A 21,240-nucleotide genomic window follows, 5' to 3' on the forward strand; every position below is an offset into this window, starting at 1 on the left:
AAAGGCAAATAGACAGTGCAAATGCAGTTGCGCTCATTTTCCCCAGATCTTAGTGAATGTGGTGAAGCTCTACTGATTTCTAACGTCCAATCATGTGCAAAAAAAAAATTGCTTTTTTTATTAAAGTAACCTATTTAGAAAATAAAAAAACCTTTACAACCCCTTTAAGATTGCACCTGATTGGATATTTTTTTACAAAGTGAAGCTTTACCACATTTACTAAACTCTGGGAAAGTTTTGATAAATTAGAATACTTGCACTCACAATTTAATAGGAAGAATTGATCAAAACGGCAGTAGACAGAATCTGAAGCAACTGTGCATAGTAACCAATTATCTTCTACCTTCAGCTTGTTCAGTTAAGCTTTGAAAATGATAGCTCAAAGCTGTTTGGTTGTCATGCACAGCTGCTGCAGATTCTGGCTTCCCAAGTTTTGATAACTTTCCTTCAATGGGTTTTACATCGGCATGCAAATCGATTGTTGATCTTAGCCTCAGATCAGACACTTGGAACAAGCCGTCTTCTCTTGAGTCCGGACTTTCTCCCCTCGTGATTTTCGCCACTAAATCCATTTTTTAATGGATGCCACATACCCAAACAGCGTTAGAGACTCAGAATAACATGGACTGTTGGCATCTGCAACCAAATGTTGTGTTTTCACAACTGGTTTTCTTTCTGTTACAATGATTTTAACACAAGCATAATCCAATCATTCATGTCATCCAAAATTACTCTTCGTTGAGAGGACGATGGTATCATCTGGTGAGTTCTCTCCTTCCTCCCTATATATCATCATTAAAGCATAACTACTAGTCAAGCTTAACCTTGGAAGTTGTAAGCTTTAGGCCCCCTACACACGAGGAGACATGTCCGATGAAAACGGTCCGTGGACCGTTTTCATCGGACATGTCTCCTGGGAGCTTTTGGTCTGATGTGTGTACACACCATCAGACCAAAATCCCAGCGGACAGAGAACACGGTGACGTAGAAGACACCGACGTTCTAAAACACGGAAGTGCAATGCTTCCACGCATGCGTCAAATCAATTTGACGCATGCGCGGGATTTCGGGACGCTGGTTACACGTCATAACCAGCGGACATGTCCGATTGGGTGTACTAACCATCGGACATGTCCGACGGACATGTTTCCAGCGGACAAGTTTCTTAGCTTGGAAACCTGTCCGCTAGGCCGTACACACGGTTGGACATGTCCGCGGACCAGTTTCCGCGGACATGTTCGACCGTGTGTACACGGCCTAAGACTCAGTTCACACCTATGCAAATTGAATGCACGTTTTCCCACATTCAATTCGCATAGCAGGAGAATGTGACTGGCTCTCTATGGAGCCGGTTCACATATCTCCGCAGCGGGTCTGGTGCGGTGTGCTGGAAAAACTTGTGCCTTTTTTGGTGCGTTTCAGGTTAGATTTCAGCCCAATATTCGGGTTGAAATCGGACCTGAAACGGTGAACCAGCAAGCACCGGACTCCTGCTGTGATCCGCATGTGGCGACGGTGTTAACCGAGCCTTAGTGTAGGACAAGGTTTCTCAACCTGGGTTTCATGGAACCAGTGAGTTCCTCCCAAGGTTGCTAGGGGTTCCTTAAGCAGTGAGCAATTTCTGCCTCTCAGTTAAGCTCCCATTGACACCATTGTTTTTTTTCTAGCTATCTGTAAGAGGGTAATTCTTCCCAATGACCACAAATGTAAGGAGCATTCTTCCCACCGACCATCACACTAGTGTATCATGAGTTGTAGATATAATCATTTTTAGTAGGGGTTCCTTGAGACCGGAAAGTTATTTCAAGGGTTCCGCTGTGTTGAAAAGGTGGAGAAGGGCTGTCCTAAGTACTAAAAACTTCAAAAGTTTCGATAGAATGTGGAAGTTTTGAAAACGTTGGAATAGGAGGCAAATCAGTTGCGAAAAAACAACAGTTGGTCCTAAAGTCAACAGTTATGCCTAGTACACACATATGGAATTCCCGGCAGTAAAAAGTCAGCCGGGAATCCTGAGGGGGAAACCGAGAACCTGCTTTTAGTTTTAAGTTTTTCCCCCTACACACGAGAGGTTTTCCCGACAGGAAAACTGCGATGGAGCTTTGGTCGGGAATCCCGGCCGTGTGTATGCTCCATTGCAGTTTTTCACATAGGAAAATTGCCGAGAAAAGGACCGCCGGGAAAACTGCAATGGAGCATACACACGGCCGGTTTTCCCAGCCACAAGCTCTCTTGGCAATTTTCCCGATGGGAAAACCGGTTGTGTGTACGAGGCATCAATGTTAAGCTATCCAACAGAGCATTTATTCGAAGAGTAGGAGGTCTGGACTCAGGGGAGGACTGCATATTTGTAGTATCCAGCCTGAGGCACGACTCCACTGGATTTGTATGCCGGTGGTCATGAGCAGCAAGATCAGGAAACAGCATTACACACTCTATGCCAGTAAAATGTGTTTTGAACTGTTAGTGCAATATTATTATTATTATTTTTACATTATCGGAAGGTCTACCCTGTGCCAGTGATCTTTGTTTTTCCTTTGTGTTTCTCGGTGTACTGAGCACTCCACTTTTCTAAACTAAAGCTGCAAGGCAGGGGCTGTTCAAGTCTTCTGATGGTGGCTAGCTAGAGATTTATTGGGGGAATTCAATAAATCCCTAACAACACTTTTAGGGTGCTGTGGTCCTGTATAATGGCCGGAGCAAGATTAACCAACCATGCTGGCTGTTTTCACAACTTTACCAACACGTGTGGCAGATTCACTCTTATTAATGCATCAGATGAAAAAGAAATGACCTCCAGGTCCTAGATAATGACGTACAGAGTACAGAGACAGGGAAACATACACTGTAAAGCAGAGCTTCACTGCAGAGTACCTGCGATGCACCAGAAGGAGGAGACTTCTACATTTGATTATGGACCAATGACTGACCCCTTGTCTTATCTGCATGCAGGTGTGATTGGTTTCTTCATAGCGTTTGGCATTGCGATGGGAAAGATGGGGGAACAGGCACGGTTGATGGTGGAATTCTTCAGCATCCTCAATGAGATTATCATGAAACTTGTGACTATGATCATGTGGTAAGTTGATGCATGAGCCTTTCTGCGGTTCTGAAATAAAAGCAAAATACATTATGGCTGGCATACTAAAGCGTACACAAGTGGCCCAGGTACAACTGTTGCGGCAATGCTCTGAGCCATTTATGATCCCACTCCCTCCTCATCAGAATTCAAGTTTGCTTTAATCCATATGAGAGGTTAAAGTAAACTTTTTGCTTTACCCTGTATGGACATAGTACAGGTTTACTTTAAAAGGGTACTTTGGGTGCCTAGTGAAACACCAAACACAATAGGTGGCCCCCTTTTTACCAAACACACCTAAACTACATTTCCTACAAAGACCTCCTACAAGCCAAGCCCCTGTGACATTGTTTTATTCTACCAAATAAAGTGGGCTGAAAACCGGGACAAAATATTACTAGGACCACATGTACCTGCCTGCCTTCTCACCAATCGAAGAACGTTATCTACATGGCTACACCACCTTCTACATAACCCTTGAAGTCCCATAAGGGCTACTGTTTCCTTAATGTCTTCAGGCCTGACTTTCACGACTCATTCATGAAGCCCCTCTGCCCAGGCTTTGTATCATTCTGAAGGTTATTTCTTTCCTTCCACTTCTCATAAATCAGTCCCATTGTATGCTCAGCTCCATTCACCCTCAGGTTCAGATTCAAATGTTGCCAAAATCTTGTAGCTGAATGCGATGCTGCAATTGGCAACACACTTCTCCATTGGCCTTAGTTGCAGGTTGAACAATGACCATCCTGTCTGAGGTTAGAAGCCACCTCAGGGGACAAAATTTCCTCACCGTTTATCATGAGTCCTTTTGTCAATTCTTGCGAAAGCGGCAGGCCCAGTATACGAGAGACAATGAGGTCTCTAGGGAGATCCTGGACTGGATACAGGTGGACAGGCTCCATGTTCTAAGGGGAAATGAGCTCAGGAACTGTCACAGCCATTGATCTCTCTTTAAGAAAAGAGCCATTTGCAAAACAGTTTAGAGAGAACAATGCGTTCCCAGTTTCACAAATTGCTACATTCTAACTTCCCCTTGAAATCACATCTGGTTCCTTATTATAAATTGTTTTAGTGTTTAGACTTTGTGGTTTTTTAGCAGGTGACAGGGGATCATAAGGTTTGGCCTGATTTGTAGACACTAAAAACAAACATCAACTGCCAAATCATTTTAATTCGTCATTCCACCCAAATCTGAAGCCTTGTACACACGACCGAGGAACTCGACGGGCGAAACACATAGTTTTCCTCGTCGAATTCCTTGTTAGGCTGTCCAAGAACTCGACAAGGCAAGTTTCTCCATTCCCGTCGAGGAAATAGAGAACTTGCTCTCATTTTTGGCTCGTCGAGTTTCTCGACAGTTTCCTCGATGAAAATGAACACACAACAAGTTTCCTCGGCAAAAAATATCTCCCAGCAAGTTTCTTGCTGGTTTTTGCCGAGAAACTCGGTCGTGTGTACGAGGCCTGATATTTGAGTTTTTGGTAGATGCTTGTACAGTATGTTGAAACTACAAGCATTTTCTGGTCTCTTTAAGGGACTCCCCAGCATCACTTATATACCTTTATCATTGGCCTTGCGCCATCTTTTGGGGGTTGAATTGGTTCTGTTAAGTTTTTGACTCACTGATAATGTGCAGATTTTAATTTGAAATGCGATATACTACACCTTTTGAAGAAACCCTGTATTGAGATAAATATATTTGTAAATATATTTGAAAAAGGCTAGGTGCCTGGTAGTTTACTTTGAGTCAATGAACAAAGATCACTGGCCCTAATTTCACTTCTAACAGATTTGTTCTGGGTCTGTGCCTTTCAGTTTTTGTATAAAATTCAGCATGACCCAAAAGTTTGTGTGTTACAGCCCGCAGAGCAATACTTAGCATCATGAATAATTCCAAAGTAATTAAAAATCTAATTTCCATCTTAATTTACAGCTGTTGTGATATACTAAGGGCATGCACTAAATGTACACATGTTGAGGTGCATTACACCACCTCATTCATTTTAACAGGTTTTCCTTCCTTACAACCTGGTGAAATTCTGTACTCAATATGTACAGGAATACCCCACTTTTAAGTACGGTACACAATGGGGTTTATTTACTAAAGCTGGAATGTGCAAATTCAGGCTCACTTCAGCATAGAAACCAATGAGCTTCTAACCCCAGATTGTTCAATTAAGCTTTGGTAATAAAACCTGGAATCTCATTGGGTTCTATGCAGAAGTGAGCCTGATTTTGCACTTTCCAGCTTTAGTAAATAAACCCCATTGTGTACTTAAACGTGGGGTATGCCTGTACCATCAATAACATATTATTAGATTTTTACTCGAGGAGTATATAATGAAGTTGCCAATTTAAGAGAAATGCCTAAATAATGCATTACAATTTAACTAAACCTTTTCGATTTTTGTCGACTAAAATGTACTGGAGATTTTCGTTGGCTAAAATATGACTAAAACTAAAACAATTCAGATGACTAAAATAAAATATGAGGCCTCGCACAATCTCGTTGTAAAAGAAACGTTGTTTTCCTCAACGAGGTTCTTGTCAAGCTTTCCATGCATACACACTGTCGAGACAAAATCTTGTCATTCTCAAACGCGGTGACGTACAATACGTACAACGGCACTATAAAGGGGAAGTTCGATTCCACTGGCGCCACCCTTGGGGCTGCTTTTGCTAATCTCATGTTACTGCGTGTTAAGTACAATTTTGGTGAGAGACGATTTGCGCTTTTCAGTCTGTTACATCGTGACAAATGTGCTATCTCCATTACAAACCCTACTTTTACCGAAGGAGCGCTCACGTCTCATACGACGAGGAAATTGAGACTCCCGACAAGAAAAAAGAGAGCATGTTCTCTTTTTTTTTCATTGAGATCCACAACAGTTTTCTCGACGAAAAACATAGGCCTCGTACACACGACAGAGTTTCTTGGCAGAATTCAGCGAGAAACTCGGTCAGAGCCGAATTCTGCCGAGAAACTCTGTCGTGTGTACACTTTCGGCCCGATGGAGCCGCCGAGGAACTCGTTGAGAAAATAGAGAACATGTTCTCTATTTTCTCGTTGTTCTATGGGAGAACTCGGCCCGCCGAGCTCCTCGGCGGCTTCTGGGCTGAACTCGCCGAGGAACTCGACGTGTTTGGCACGTCGAGTTCCTCGGCCGTGTGTACGAGGCCATACACACAACAGTTTTTCTCTGGAAAAATGCTCTGCCAGCATTTTTCTTGTTGGATTTTGCCAAGGAAAACGGTCGTGTGTACGCGGCATAAGTGTAATATTTGATAAAAAATATATATAATAATTTTTATCAAATATTGCACTTATATCTGTATGTGGACTTATATCTGTATGTGGACTTTTATGTCCCAATATTTGCACTATGAATTTATTGATTAGCGCACCTCTTTTATATAAATTTGTATATACATTTTTTTGGTGAGGTCCTTTCTATGACTTTTCCACGTCTCAAAGGAAGAAAATACCAGAGCTATTCTCGCATCACTTTATAGTGCTTGAGTGATTATATATAACAATTAGTTTGAGAAAAGACTTAGTAAGGCAAAGTGCAATTTCTTCATAACAGGGAAATGTTATGAATCTGTAGAAAATATTTGCTAAACTATTAACACTATATATTCTTTATTTGTAGGGAGTTTGTTGCTAGAAAAACATTTTTGGGTATAGTGAGCCCTTTTTTGGAGTTTATTTTTTTTCTCTAAAAAAACTATGCTCAAACAAAATGCTATGCTGCTTAGGTTGGCTTTGTGATCACTACTGAAAGGTAGAATCAGATGGTAGACTGATTCTTTGCTCAGGCCATCAGACATGTTCCTAGGTTTGAAGGGAGCCTTCTAAGACCTTGTACAGACGAGCGAACATCTCCGATGAAAACGGTCCCGCGGACCGTTTTCATCGGACATGTCCGCTCGGAGATTTTGGTCTGATGGTTGTACACACCATCAAACCAAAATCCCCGCGGACAGACAGCGCGGTGACGTGTCGATGACGTTGACGCCGCCACGTCCGCAAAACCCAGAAGTTCAATGCTTCCACGCATGCGTCGAATCACTTTGACGCCATGCGCGGGTTCTCGGGCCAGCGGACATGTCCGATGAGTCGTACTGACCATCGAGCATGTCCGATGGACAAGCTTCCAGCGCACAAGTTTCTTAGCATGCTAAGAAATTTTTGTCCGCTGGAAACCTGTCCGCTAGGCCGGAAAATTGTCCGGTCGGCCCTACACATGACCGAACATGTCCGTGGAAACTGGTCCGCGGACCAGTTTCAGCGGACATGTTCGGGCGTGTGTACGAGGCCTAAGAAAAGCAAGACTATCATCCATTTTTCTCAGGTCATCAGACATGTTCCCAACTTTGAAGGGTGCTTAGAACAACATCTTCTCAAGAAAGACAAGACTATCATCCATTCTTCTCAAGCCAATAGACATGTTCACAGCTTTGAAGGGTGCCTGGAAACAACTTCTTCTCAAGAAAGGCAAGACTATCATCCATTCTGTTAGTCTCTATTTATCCAAAGCAATAGAACCTCTGAGTATCTCTCCACTTTAATCTGGCATTGTGTGACCAACGTTCCCACATGTTTCAGTCTTATTATTTTATAATTTTGTTGTTTCAATATGTACATCATTACCATTTTCTGTTTGCATTTATGAAATATGAAAACGTGCCCAGAGATTTTTACGATGATGTTTTTAAGTTGAGTCCAACAAGAAACAATAGGGCAAGTCGAAAATGTCTCATTTAGTTTTTGATGTATTTAATCCAGGTGTTGTGATTGAACACGTTTTTGTTTAAATTCCATCTTTTTGGAACACGAAAAATGTGCTTTACAAATCGGGTTCACTGGATTTGTACTTTATAAACGTGGGAGGTTTTTTTTTTCTTAATTTTTTTTTTAAAGTAGTGTTATGGTTGCAGTACAATTGTTATTTTAATCATTCTTCTGGATGTCATTTAAATTGAAACAGACAGAACTGCAAGATCGTGCAATGCGCCTTAGAAAAAAATAATTCATAGACGCAAACACCTCAGTTGGATTTTTTTAAACTTGATGTACAAATATATGTTTGTATGTGTACAGCCAGCATTAACATATTAAAGCGAAGTTCCAACCACAATTAGCATTTTTTAAATGTATGCCTTTCATCATGCGTTTTTATAATATAAATCCGGTCACTTACTATTTTACAATCCGCCGCCGCTCCGCATAGTTATTAAAAAAAGATAGTTTATAAAACGATGTCCACACCGTTGTCATTTTGCTTGTGGGCATTGTGAAGCCCACAAGCACTTACTTCCTGGAAGTCTTGGATGGGGAGTGATAATTGGGTAGCGCACTGCATCCTGGGAAATGATGACACACATTTCCCAGGAGCATTAGAGGGAGATGATGTCAGGATCCTAGGTGATTCCAAAGGCAGATTTCGTGGGACCGCATAGCAACAGGCATTTCCAGATGAGTAAAATTTTTTTTTCTTTTTTAGGTCTAGTGAGCACAATAATGAAAAAAAAAATTGGGATGGAAAATCCACTTTAACTAAAACCCAGAGTTTTTCAGGATTCTAGTCAGTAGTGTATTTAGGTTTTGTGCTGCCCTATGCCTTACTAAACTCGTGCACCCCCTAATTTAAAAATGACCCACCCCTTCCTGTCAAGACCACACCCCTTTCTGTTTAAGACCCGTCCTTAATTTCCGAGTGGGGACACTAGTTCTGAGGGCCTGGGGGGGGGGGGGGCAATGGATTCCTTTAATTTGCATAGATTTCCTTTCACTTCCTGTTTGGCTATGGGGCAGGAAGTGAAGGGAAATCTCTGCAATGGGACAGGGATGGTAAAAAAAATAAAACTGACATGGGCTATAACCCTCCATTACCCTATGCAAAATGAAAAAAGAAGTGTTGCCTATAGTTCTACTTTAAGCACAAATTTCTGATAATTTTGTGAAGAGGACTAAGAAGATATAACCATGCCAATGGTGCAGCAGAAAACATATAGCACAGTGAGGTAGGTTTGTGGTCCAGGCTGATAGGACAGTCAAAATTAGAAGCAGAGCGCCCTCCCCCCCCACCACAGTTGCGGAATACCGGCCGCCCACATACCGGAAGCAGTGCAGACGCTTTATGGGGGTGCTAGACTAATTTGCCTCTCAGCCCAGTCTGCCCCATAAGACTGGCGCTACACTAACAGTGTAGCGCAAACCGGCGGGGAAACTCTTTTTCCGTGCTGCACCCCTGCAAAATGTTGCCCTAGGCCTGGGCCTTGTTGGCCTAGGCCAGAATACAGCATTGATTCTATTCAGGGCTGGACTGGGACAAAAATTTGGCCCTGGACTTCATCCAGACTGGCCCACTATGACAGGTCTCTCTCACAGCGGCCGGACAACTCCCGCACCCCCCCCGGCCACCCAAGCACCCTCTCCCGCTTCACTAGCCACTCTTAATTAGAGTAGAGCGGCTGATACTGGTACTCTTATAGGCAGGACCAGTGGGGAAGCTAGACATTATTTCACCCGGGGCAAAGAATCAGTTTGGTGCCCCCCCTTATGGGACAAGATTAGGCAGAAGTGAGAAACTCCCAGGCCGCTGTCACTAAAGCCGGCCCACTGAGCCATCGGCCCACCAGGAAACTCCCTGTAGTCCCAATGGCCAGTCCATCCCTGATTCTAGTAGTCAAAAAGGGAATCTTTTTTGTCTTATTTGCAAGTATTTTTTCCATACTCCTGGGGATTATGTCATATGGCTGATTGCACTACATCACTATTTTTTGGTTTAATGAACCCAACATGTTTCCCTCCTAGGTACTCTCCTTTAGGTATTGCCTGTCTAATCTGTGGGAAAATCATCGCCATTAAAGACCTGGAACAGGTCGCCAGGCAGCTGGGAATGTACATGGTTACTGTCATCGTTGGACTGATTATCCATGGAGGCATCTTCTTGCCGGCACTGTACTTCGCCATCACCAGGAAAAGCCCGTTCTCCTTCCTGGCTGGAATTTTCCAGGCTTGGATTACCGCTCTTGGTACAGCTTCCAGGTATGATCTCCCCACCTTTGTGCCATCATCTTTGCTGGACAGAAAATGAGAACATCATAATTAGACATGTGTAGAATGGAAACATTTGTTTTGTTTCTTATAGATTCATTATGTTACTAACTTTGTTTCGTTGATTAGATTCCGAATTAGTTTAGTTTAGTTTTTGTTAAATTTAATTTTGTTTATTAATTTTCTAACGAAAATTCAAATCTTCGGAGTGATTCAAATTCGGATCGGTCTAAAAATAATTCTGATTCAAATTGTGTGTGAAAAATAGTTGGCTGTTAAACCGCAGAACGGGACGCTGGCAGCCGCAACCTCAACAAACGGTGACTCATCAGCTGTCAACAGAGTTCCCCACTGACAGCTGAAATGTAAATAAAAGAATGCCATCAATAGAAAATTCCAGAAAAAAAACAATGTGGGGCCCATCCCAATCCTTACATGGCCCTTCATGTCTGGTATTTTAAGGGAAACCCCATGCCAAAATGAAACAAAAAAACATTGTGGGGTCCCCCCCAAATCCATACCAGAACCTTATTTGAGCATGCAGCCCAGAAAGGGGAGGGGGACGAGCGTGCGGCCCCCCTCCTGAACCATACCAGGCCACATGTCCTCAACACGGGGGGGGGGGTGCTTTGGGGCACCTTGTCCCCATGTTGATGGGGACAAGGGCCTCTTCCCCACAACCCTGGGCTGTGGTTGTGGGGGTCTGCAGGCGGGGGGGCTTATAAGAATCTGGAAGCCCCCATTAATAAGGGGACCCCCAGATCTCATCCCCCACATGTAAATGAGTATGCCTACCCATTCACCAAAAAGTGTACAAAGTGAACAAAGACAGTACACGTTTTTGACAATTACTTTATTAAAAAACAAAAAAACAATGGGCCAAATTCTCAAAAACGCTGCCTAACTTAACTTTCAGCAGTTAAGTTACACAGGCGTTAAATTTCTACCTAAGTGCCTGATCCACAAAGCACTTACCTAGAAATTTCAGGCCGTGTAACTTAAGTGCCTCCGTCGCAAGGCGGTCCTCCTCTCCGGGGGGCGATTACAATTTAAATGAGGCGCGCTCCCGCGCCGGCCGTACTGCGCATGCGTGTGACGTAATTTTCCCGACGTGCAGCGCGCGAACGTAATTTACCCCGGGCTTTGTGGATTGCGACGGGACAATAAAGTTGCGACGGGTGAAAAAAAAAAATACGCGCCGGGAAAAAAAATTCCAATTTAAAAAAAAATTGCGTCGATCGGAAAAAAGGTCTGGTTTTACATGGTGTACTAACTTTACACATTGTAAAACCAGCCCTAATTTAACGCGTGCAAATCGTAACTTATGCAGAAAACACAAAGCTTTAATGCTTTGTGGATCTGCTTAAGTACTCATTTGCATACGCTAGCCGGCATTTCGACTCGAAATGCCCCCAGCGGCGGATGCGGTACTGCATCCTAAGATCTGACAGTGTAAGTGTCTTACAGATGTCAGATCTTCTGCCTAACTTTGGAAAAATCCTTTTGAGGATCGTTTCCAAAGTTAGGCACAGAGATAGGCAGGCTGAACAGCAGTTCCGCCTGCGTATCTCTTTTGAGAATTTGGCCCAATGTCCCCGGTGTAAATTCATCGTCGATCACAATGCCCGCCAACACCTGTTGCAGTTCCTGTTTAGCAGAGAGGAAGAACCAGTTCATGTATAGTCAGGAATCTTACTGATAGGAGGAGAAAGCAAAGGTGACAGAGAGATGAGCTAATCAGTGTGCTGCTTCTGCTTTCACTGTCCAGTCACAGGCTGGGGGCAGTTCCAGGAAGACCTGGCCTCAGAGAAAGCAGGATGAATGATGCTGGCCATCAGACTCATGACATCTACTGATAGAAAAAAGTACTGGGGAGGAAATCTCTGGATTGAAGAAAAATATTGTTGGTTTTGTTATTTTAGCTTTTATTAGGTTAATATACATTTTTTATCTTGTTTTTCGTTTGTGTTTTTTTTGGTTAGGTCTTCTGCTTTAACCATTTGCCGATATACGTTAGCTGAATGACACGGGCAGAATGGGTGTACCTGTACGTCCCTTTAAATTTGCTGCTCTGCGTGCCTCGTGAGTGCGCCCGCAGGTCCTGGGCGGCCCACGATTGCAGTTGGCAAAGGCAGAAGAGGGGGATGCCTTTGTAAACAAGGCATTTCCCTGTTCTGCCTAATGACATGTCAGGGATCTACTGTTCCCTGTGATCGGGAGCAGAGATCGCTGACGTGTCACTGGTAACTCCTCCCCCTCACAGTTAGAATCACTCCTTAGGACACACTTAACCCCTGCAACGCCCCTAGTGGTTAACGCCTTCACTGCCAGTGTCATTTTTACAGTAATCAGTGCATTTTTATAGCACTGATTCGCTGTATAAATGACAATGGTCCCAAAAATGTGTCAAAAGTGTCCGATGTGTAAAGTCGCAGTCACGATAAAAATCGCAGATCGCCGCCATTACTAGTAAAAAAATAATAATAATAAAAATGCCATAAAACTATCCCCTATTTTGTAGACGCTATAACTTTTGCCCAAACCAATCAATACACGCCTATTGTGATTTTTTTTTACCAAAAATATGTAGAAGAATACATATCGGCCTAAACTGAGGAAACATGATTATTTTTTTTTGTTTTGTTTTTATTGGGCTATTCATTATAGCAAAAAGTAAAAAATATTGGGCCAGATTCACAGCGGACTTACGACGGCGTATCTCCACGTACGCCGTCGTAAGTCCGAAAGTGAGCCGTCGTATCTATGCGCCTGATTCTTAGAATCAGTTACGCATAGTTTTGGCCAAGATACGAGCGGCTTAAGTCTCCTACGCCGTCGTATCTTGGGTGCAATATTTACGCAGGCCGCAAGGGGCGCTTCTGTAGATTTCCGCGTCGAATATGTAAATTAGGTAGAAACGCCAATTCAAAAACGTACTAGCTGGCCGCTACGCCGTTTATGTAAGGCTTACATCCGGCGTAAAGTTACCCCTGCTATATGAGGCGTAGGTAATGCAAAGTATGGACGTCGGCAAGCGTATCTTTTTACGTTGTTTACGTAAGTCGTACGTGAATTGGGCTGTGCATAGGTTACGTTCACATCACAGGCAATGGGCCTGGCGTATCTTATGGAGTAATGCAATGTGATTCTGAGCATGCGCGCGCATGCACCGTTCGTTAGGCGCGTCATTTACGTGGGGTCACGATTGATTTACATACAACACGCCCACCTCTTCCACATTTGAATTACACAGGCTTGTGCCGGCCCATTTACGCTACGCCGCCGCAACTTACGGAGCAAGTGCTTTGCGAATACTGCACTTGCCCGTCCAAGTTGCGGAGGCGTAGAGTAAATAGGATACACTACGTCCGCACAAAGTTACGCGCTCGTATGTGAATCTGGCCCATTGTGTTTTTTTTAAAAAAAATTACGCTCTTTTTTTGTTTATAGCGGAAAAGATAAAAATCGCAGAGATGAGCAAATACCACCAAAAGAAAGCTCTATTCCTGGGGAAAAAAGGACGTCAATTTTGTTTGGGTACAGCGCGGCACGACCGCGCAATTGTCAGTTAAAGCGTCACATTGCCAAAGTGGCGCTGTCATTTGGCAGCCAAATGGTCCGGGGCTGAAGTGGTTAATTTTTACATTTTTGCCACAGATTTTTTGCGTTTTTTTTTCTAATTCAGTCCTGAGCGCTATAAGACAAAAGAAACAAAGGGAACAAGGCCCCTGCTTCCCCTATAATGAAGGCAGCATACTCTAATGGTATCATAAGGTCACCCCTCCCTCCCCTCTCCTTGTTGAGCGGTTGGGAAGTTTGTGTGTATAGTAATAGGAGACAACCCTTAACTGATACTTTACAGCTGGAGGGTATGAAGGCCACAGCCTACCAGTAGCTGGAAGTTAACTGGTGTTTATTTTATTTGGCAATAACAGCGCAAAGCGCTCCTTTTGCTGCACTAAATATCTCTAGACTGTGCTGACTTCCCTTGCTTCAGCAAATTTAATTTCACGGCTGGCGCTCGCAGGTAATCTTTCCACCCGCCTACCAAAAAAAAAAAATGTGTGCAGGCTGGTTTTAATTCCGAGAGGTCCTCCCGTGAAATTTAAAAGCGTATGTTGTTCTGATACATCAATTTGGGTGGCGACAGCCCACACCGGTTTCCTTGTGTGTACATTTCATGTTTTACATGAAGACGGAGATAAAAAAGGCAATAGCGCATCTGCTTTCTATCCATTGGATGTTGGTTAGTCTGTTCCATATATCATTACAAGGGATCTGCTAAGCAGAAGGGTTTCCAAGAATGGCGCCCATAAGCTCAGCTGTTTGATGTGAATGTGTGGAGAGGTGAAGGGAGGATCTAAACAGATACCATGGTGGTAGCAGGTCTGAGTGTTTTTTTTTTTTTTATTTGTAATGTTACAAGTTTTTATTGAATTATTAGGATGCATTCTCTAAAATAGTGTTTCTCAACCTGGGTGTCGGGTGCCACCTGGGCTCATCAAGGGTGATGTAGAAACAAAAATAAACAGAAAAGAGACGCCTCTAAGCGCAATATTAAAACACTTTTAATATCTCTAAAGAGATGTATATTAAGGGCCAGATCCACGAAGCGCGGCGCTTCTCTCCATCCGGCGTAGTGTATCTCAGATACCCTACGCCGCCGTAACTTGCTTTTTTTTTGTATCCTCAAAGATGACCCGACGTAAATTAAGTTTTTTTTTTAACGGCGCATGTGCCGTCCGTGGGGGTATCCCAGTGCGCATGCTCGAAATTAAACCGGAACAAGCCAATGCTTACGACGGTGACGTCATTCTACGCAAAGCCCTATTCGCGAACGACTTACGCAAAACAACGTAACATTTTCAAAATTTGACGCGGGAACAACGGCCATACTTAACATAGGATACGCCTCATATAGCAGGGGTAACTATACACCAGAAAAAGCCGAACGCAAACGACGTAAAAAAAAGCTAATTTGCATACTCGACGCGGAACTCGAGGGAAACGCCACCTACCGGCCAGCATAAATATGCACCTACGATCCGACGGCGTACTAGTACGCCTGTCGGATCGAGCCCAGATTCCGTCGTATCTTGTTTTGTGGATACAAAACAGAGATACGACGGGGGAACTTTGAAATTACACGGCGTATCCATAGATATGCCGGCGTAATTCGTTTGAGGATCTGGTCCTCAGAATTCCCAGAGAAGTCACTATGCAGCAGAAAAAGTCCCAGCAGGGCCAACAGGAAGACGCAACAGCTCTGGAGGCACCAATGGAGCGGCTGCGCTGTCAGAATCAGCGTTGGACTTGAATACTGGAAGTGATGTCAGCGGTGGGGGACCTACAACAAGCATGGACCGCAAATAGGAAGTGAGGTCATCAAAAAGGGATGCATTTCGGAACTTCTGATTGGTTCCTTCTTCAAGTTTCAGAGGCCTGAAAAAGGAACCAATCAGAAGTTCCGAACCAGGTCACTGGTTTCAAAAGCATGCCGAACCCTTATGTTTGTGTCACTACTGGGCAGGGAATGTCCTGACTGCAGCTTATTGGCCACAGAATGACAGCTTACTTCCAGGTGCCACCATCGATGGGTTTGAACCAAAGCCAAACTTAAAATGATTCCTACTTGACAAGGAGCCATCCCCAAGCTCATCACTACCATTAGAGACAGCATGTGGACTGCTTTTTAAGCAAGAACATTGACCAAAGGCACTGGTGCCACCTATACATTAAGGATCAGATATGCATGGAGTTGGGTTAACATTGCAACAAAGTGCAAGAACCTCTAAACTTTTTTCACAATGTTTACTCCCTGCAGTGTGCACAGTTTTGATACCATTTACTGTTGTCATATTGTAGTGCCGGGACCCTGCCAGTCACTTTCCGCTGTCTTGAGGAGAACTTGGGCATTGACAAAAGAGTGACACGGTTTGTGCTTCCTGTTGGGGCCACGATCAACATGGATGGTACAGCTCTGTATGAGGCCGTGGCTGCTATCTTTATTGCTCAGATGAACGGAATTGTGTTGGATGGTGGTCAGATAGTGACAGTAAGGTAAGTAACAAGATGTATGAAAAAAAAATTCATGCTCAGACAAGGAAATTTGTAAATTGTTATAGATGTTAATGTTGTACTCTAGGTCAGTAATTCTCAGCCATCTGGCTGTGGCACATTGCTAGGCTGCAACCTCCCTCCTGGGCCTCCAGTCGACTGCACATTCCCTAACCTGCCACATTGCCCCCAAGCTATTATAGTGTCACCCAGCTTGCAATAGTGGGCCATACTGCCCCTCAACCTTCCACTGTGCTCACAAGCCCCTGAAAGCCCTTGGCACCACAGTGCTGCTTAACCTCCCACAAAACGACCAGCCCCCTACAGTGCCCCCTTTAGCTTGCTGCAGAACTTCCAGCCCCCCTTATATTGCCCTTAGACGCCAACAGTGTCCCACTCCAGCCCCCACAGTGCCCTCCACTCTCCCACTGTGCCAATGAAAACTCCCCAACCTCTTAGTACACACGACCGAGTTTCTCGGTAGAATTCAGCCAGAAACTCGGTCGGAGCTGGATTCTGCCGAGAAACTCGGTCGTGTGTACACTTTTCAGCGAGGAACCCGTCGAGGAACTCGTCGGGCCGAAAAGAGAACATGTTCTCTATTTCCTCGTTGTTCAATGAGGAAAGTCGGCCCGCCGAGCTCCTCGGCGGCTTCCACACTGAACTCGCCGAGGAACTCGATGTGTTTGGCACGTCGAGTTCCTCGGTCGTGTGTACGGGGCCTTAGAGACCCACAGCCTCCTCTAGACTCCCCACAGCTGTCTCCAGCTTCCTCCAGAGCTCTCATCCCTTACAGGCTGGCCAAATCTGCTGCAGAGTCCCACGACTCCCTCCACCCATATCACAGCACTGACCAGCCCCATTCAGAACCTTCCAGAAATTACATACATACTGTATTTTATATTCTCATACTTTTATTGGATGAATATAAGCTTCTTTTTACTGTTGAGGCATGAATGGTTTTGGAAGAATTTGCCAGGTCCTGGTACTATAAGGTTGAGAACAACTACTATAGGTGTCACAAAACTTACAACCAGATCCAGTGTATGGTCTAAGGCCCCTTTCACACAGATGGACCGTTTAGACCATTTAGACCGTCAAGCAGCAGTGTTTGACAAGCCCCTCCCCACTCAGTGAGCAGAGAGGGACCTGTCATCCACCGGCTCAGCGGAGATCAATGGAGCTGGCGGACTAGTGGCAACAGATCCATCTCGTGTGAATGAGGCCTGAATTGTGGCCAGTGGAGGGAGATATCCTAGATTCAGTGGAAATAAAAAATCCCTCTGGCTTTGTGGTCACTGGGAGTATAGAAATTACCACCTGTGGTTAGTAGAAGAAATAGTACCCCATCATTGATATTATGCTGGAGGAATAATGCCCCATTGATGCAGTCAGTGGAAAGGAATTATTTCCCACTCTTGGAGTAAGTGGGATGAATAGTGCCAGAAGAGCTAACAAAGGGCAGCATTTGGAGCTCAGGTCTGCAGGAAATAATGTTTTTGTATCTAGTGGCAAGCAGGGTGACCACATGTCCCGGATTGCCCGGGACTGTCCCGCAATTGACATGTCTGTCCTGGGTGCCGGGCACCTTCATTCCGGGACAATGTCCCAGAATGAAATAGAGGACACAGTCAACAGGACAACCAGTGACAATTTACTCTCAGACCGTGAAACCGGGAGCGAGGCCTGCGCCTAATGCAGCACTGCTGTCCCCACTCATCTCGGCACCTCCTCCTTCTCTGGCACCAAGCGGCAAGCAGCAGGGACTGGTGTGATCTTTACTCTCCAGATAGTGACGCCACTTCTTTCTTTCTACGCACGTGGCTCATGCAGAGGGAGTGACAGCAGTACTGCATCTGGTGGCAGGCTATGGGTGACAAGTGACACTGCATCTGGTGGCAAGTGGCACATTCACCTGACAAATAACCCGCCGCCAAATTCCCCATCATTCCCCCCTCATCTTTTTTTGGGGAAGGTGAGAGAGGGGGTGTGTCCCTGAATGGTAGTTTGGAAAAGTGGTCACCCTAGTGGCAAGCAATCAGATTCTCTTTCAGGCTTTCAGATCATTTTACTGGTCCTTCCTTTTATTGCAATAAATTCTTTCTGGGGTTCTGTCTCCTTTGCATAGTAGCTCCTCTGAAAAGTGACAATAATGCCATAGGTTCAGGCCAGGCCTAAATGATTATTAGCTTCAAATCGTGTTGAACTCTGTTTGATTCTCTCTTATGTGTATTATTTTGCTTCCAAGCTTGACAGCGACGTTGGCCAGTGTGGGGGCAGCCAGTATCCCCAGCGCAGGTCTGGTTACCATGCTTCTCATCCTGACGGCTGTAGGATTGCCCACCCAGGACATTAGCCTGCTCGTCGCTGTGGACTGGCTATTGTAAGTATAAAACCTCCAATTCCCAATCATTTGGTCCTCACCAGAAACATGTGAACATATACTAATAGTAGCTACCCAGGCTTTCATTTACCTGTTTTGTTTTATTGTATTTGTGAAAAAAATTTATTTATTCAAAATGATAACTACAATTTTTTTTTGTGTTATTTTAATTTTATTTTTGTCTGTAGGCTCTAAAAAGTGGGTATTTTATCTTTTTAAAAAAAGGCCAGTTCACTGTCTGTTGGTTTTGGGGTCGGATTGTGGCTGGTAAGAGAAAAATAAATGCTTCAGAAGTCAGGAGCAGTAAAAATATACCCGGTTGCTAGTGTTAAGTGAGAGCAAAAAATGCCCCTGCATCAGTCATGAGAGCATAATACCCTGTTTCCCCAAAAATAAGACCTACCCTGAAAATAAGACCTAGCGTTATTTTCCAAGAGGGCTGCAATATAAGCCCTACCCCGAAAATAAGCCCTAGTTAACCCCTTAACCCACGCCGCACGACTATATACGTCCGCAAAATGGCACGGACAGGCAGATGGGCGTATATATACGTCCCTGCCTTTTAGCGGATGTGGGGTCCAATCAGGCGGCGGGTGGATTCCCTCGGGGAGCGAACCGGGACGAAGGCGCGGCTATTCGTTTATAGCCACTCCGTCGCGATCGCTCCCCGGAGCTGAAGAACAGGGAGAGCCGTATGTAAACACGGCTTCCCCGTGCTTCACTGTGGCGACGTATCGATCGAGTGATCCCTTATATAAGGGAGACTCGATCGATGATGTCAGACCTACAGCCACACCCCCCTATAGTTGTAAACACACACTAGGTGAACCCTAACTCCTACAGCGCCCCCTGTGGTTAACTCCCAAACTGTAACTGTCATTTTCACAATAAACAATGCAATTTAAATGCATTTTTTGCTGTGAAAATGACAATGGTCCCAAAAATGTGTCAAAATTGTCCGAAGTGTCCGCCATAATGTCGCAGTCACGAAAAAAATCACTGATCGCTGCCATTAGTAGTAAAAAAAAAATAATTAATAAAAATGCAATAAAACTATCCCCTATTTTGTAAACGCTATAAATTTTGCGCAAACCAATCGATAAAGGCTTATTGCGATTTTTTTTACCAAAAATAGGTAGAAGAATACGTATTGGCCTAAACTGAGGAAAAATAATTTTTTATATATGTTTTTGGGGGATATTTATTATAGCAAAAAGTAAAAAATATTGAATTTTTTTCAAAATTGTCGCTCTATTTTTGTTTATAGCGCAAAAAATAAAAACCGCACAGGTGATCAAATACCACCAAAAGAAAGCTCTATTTGTGGGGAAAAAAGGACGCCAATTTTGTTTGGGAGCCACGTCGCGCGACCGCGCAATTGTCTGTTAAAGCGACGCAGTGCCGAATAGCAAAACCTGGCCTGGGCATTTAGCTGCAAAATGGTCCGGGGCTTAAGTGGTTAAAAATGCTTGTAAAATCCTATAATCCACTATATTACGGTAGTTTATAATGTACAATGTGTGTGTTTCTGTAATATAATTGCGGGGAAGAGAGCTCCGGCGGGTAAGAAAAATGCAGAGCGGCGCTATAACAAATGTATTTGGCACAATTATATTACAGAAACACACACATTGTACATTATATACTACTGTAATAGAGGGGATTATAGGATTGTACAAGCATTTGAACTCAGTTCACACTGGGGATTCCTGATAGGCAGGGAGGGAGAGGGGGAGAGAAGACAGCACATTACATGGTAAGACCTACGCCGAAAATAAGCCCTACTGTGTCTTTTGTTGGCATAATTAATATAAGAAGCGGGCTTATTTTCGGGGAAACGCGGTAGATGTCCCCGGTGTCAGAAGGAGTAATCATTGGAGTCACAGCATCATTGGAAGTAATAAATATCTCTGCATCAGAGGGAGTGATAAATGCTCCTGTGGTATTGATCAGTGGGAGCAATAGAAGCGCGCAAGTTAGTGATCATTGGTTGTAATAAATGCCCCATTGTCGGTGGGGGTAATAAATGCCCCACCATCAGTGGGAGTAATAAATGCTCCATTGATCATTGGGAGCAATGAATACCTCATTGACAGTGGAGGTAAAAATTGTTACAGCATTAGTGGGGGTAATACATGTCCCAGTACCAGGGAGAGTAATAAATGACCCATTGTCAGTGAGAGTAATAAATGCCAGGACCGTCTTTAACACAGGGCAAAAGGGTCAGCTGCCCTAGGCCCAGTCATTGTTGTGGGGCCCAAAGCAGCTGCCCCTTGAGCCTGCACTGCCCTGAAATAGTTGATAAGAGGATTCAGGAGGGCCCAAGAAAATGGTTCCCAAGGGTCCAATCAATATTAAAGACGGTCCTGATAAATGCCACAGTGTCAAGTGGATGAATTAACACCCTTGTCAATGGCCAATGGTAAGCAAACAAATGCCCCTGTGTCCGTGGAAGGAACAAATACCCCTTTATCAGTGGGATGAATAAGACATCTGTTTTAGGGGGAGGAATACATGCCCTTGTGTTAGTAAATGCGAGAGTAATGAATGCCACAGTGTCAGGGAGATTAATAAACACCCTTGTCAATGGCCAATGGGAATAATTAATACCCCTGTGTCAGTAAGAGAAAAAAATGCCCCTGTGTTAGTGCGAGTAATAAA

The 21,240-nt window shown here is 44.1% G+C and overlaps 1 protein-coding gene across 2 annotated transcripts in view; it reads left to right on the plus strand.

The window, feature by feature from the left end:
- Positions 1-21,240, plus strand: part of SLC1A2 (solute carrier family 1 member 2) — a 183,585-nt gene that overhangs the window by 139,408 nt on the left and 22,937 nt on the right. For both annotated transcript variants that reach the window (XM_040328085.1, XM_040328084.1), the window contains exons 6-9: positions 2,950-3,076; positions 9,897-10,130; positions 16,005-16,199; positions 18,445-18,579. In XM_040328085.1, the coding sequence (XP_040184019.1) occupies positions 2,950-3,076; positions 9,897-10,130; positions 16,005-16,199; positions 18,445-18,579 (691 nt within the window). The remainder of the gene's footprint in view (positions 1-2,949; positions 3,077-9,896; positions 10,131-16,004; positions 16,200-18,444; positions 18,580-21,240) is intronic.

The sequence above is a fragment of the Rana temporaria genome, chromosome 11 (assembly GCF_905171775.1).
Source record: "Rana temporaria chromosome 11, aRanTem1.1, whole genome shotgun sequence".
Classification (NCBI taxonomy): domain Eukaryota; kingdom Metazoa; phylum Chordata; class Amphibia; order Anura; family Ranidae; genus Rana; species Rana temporaria.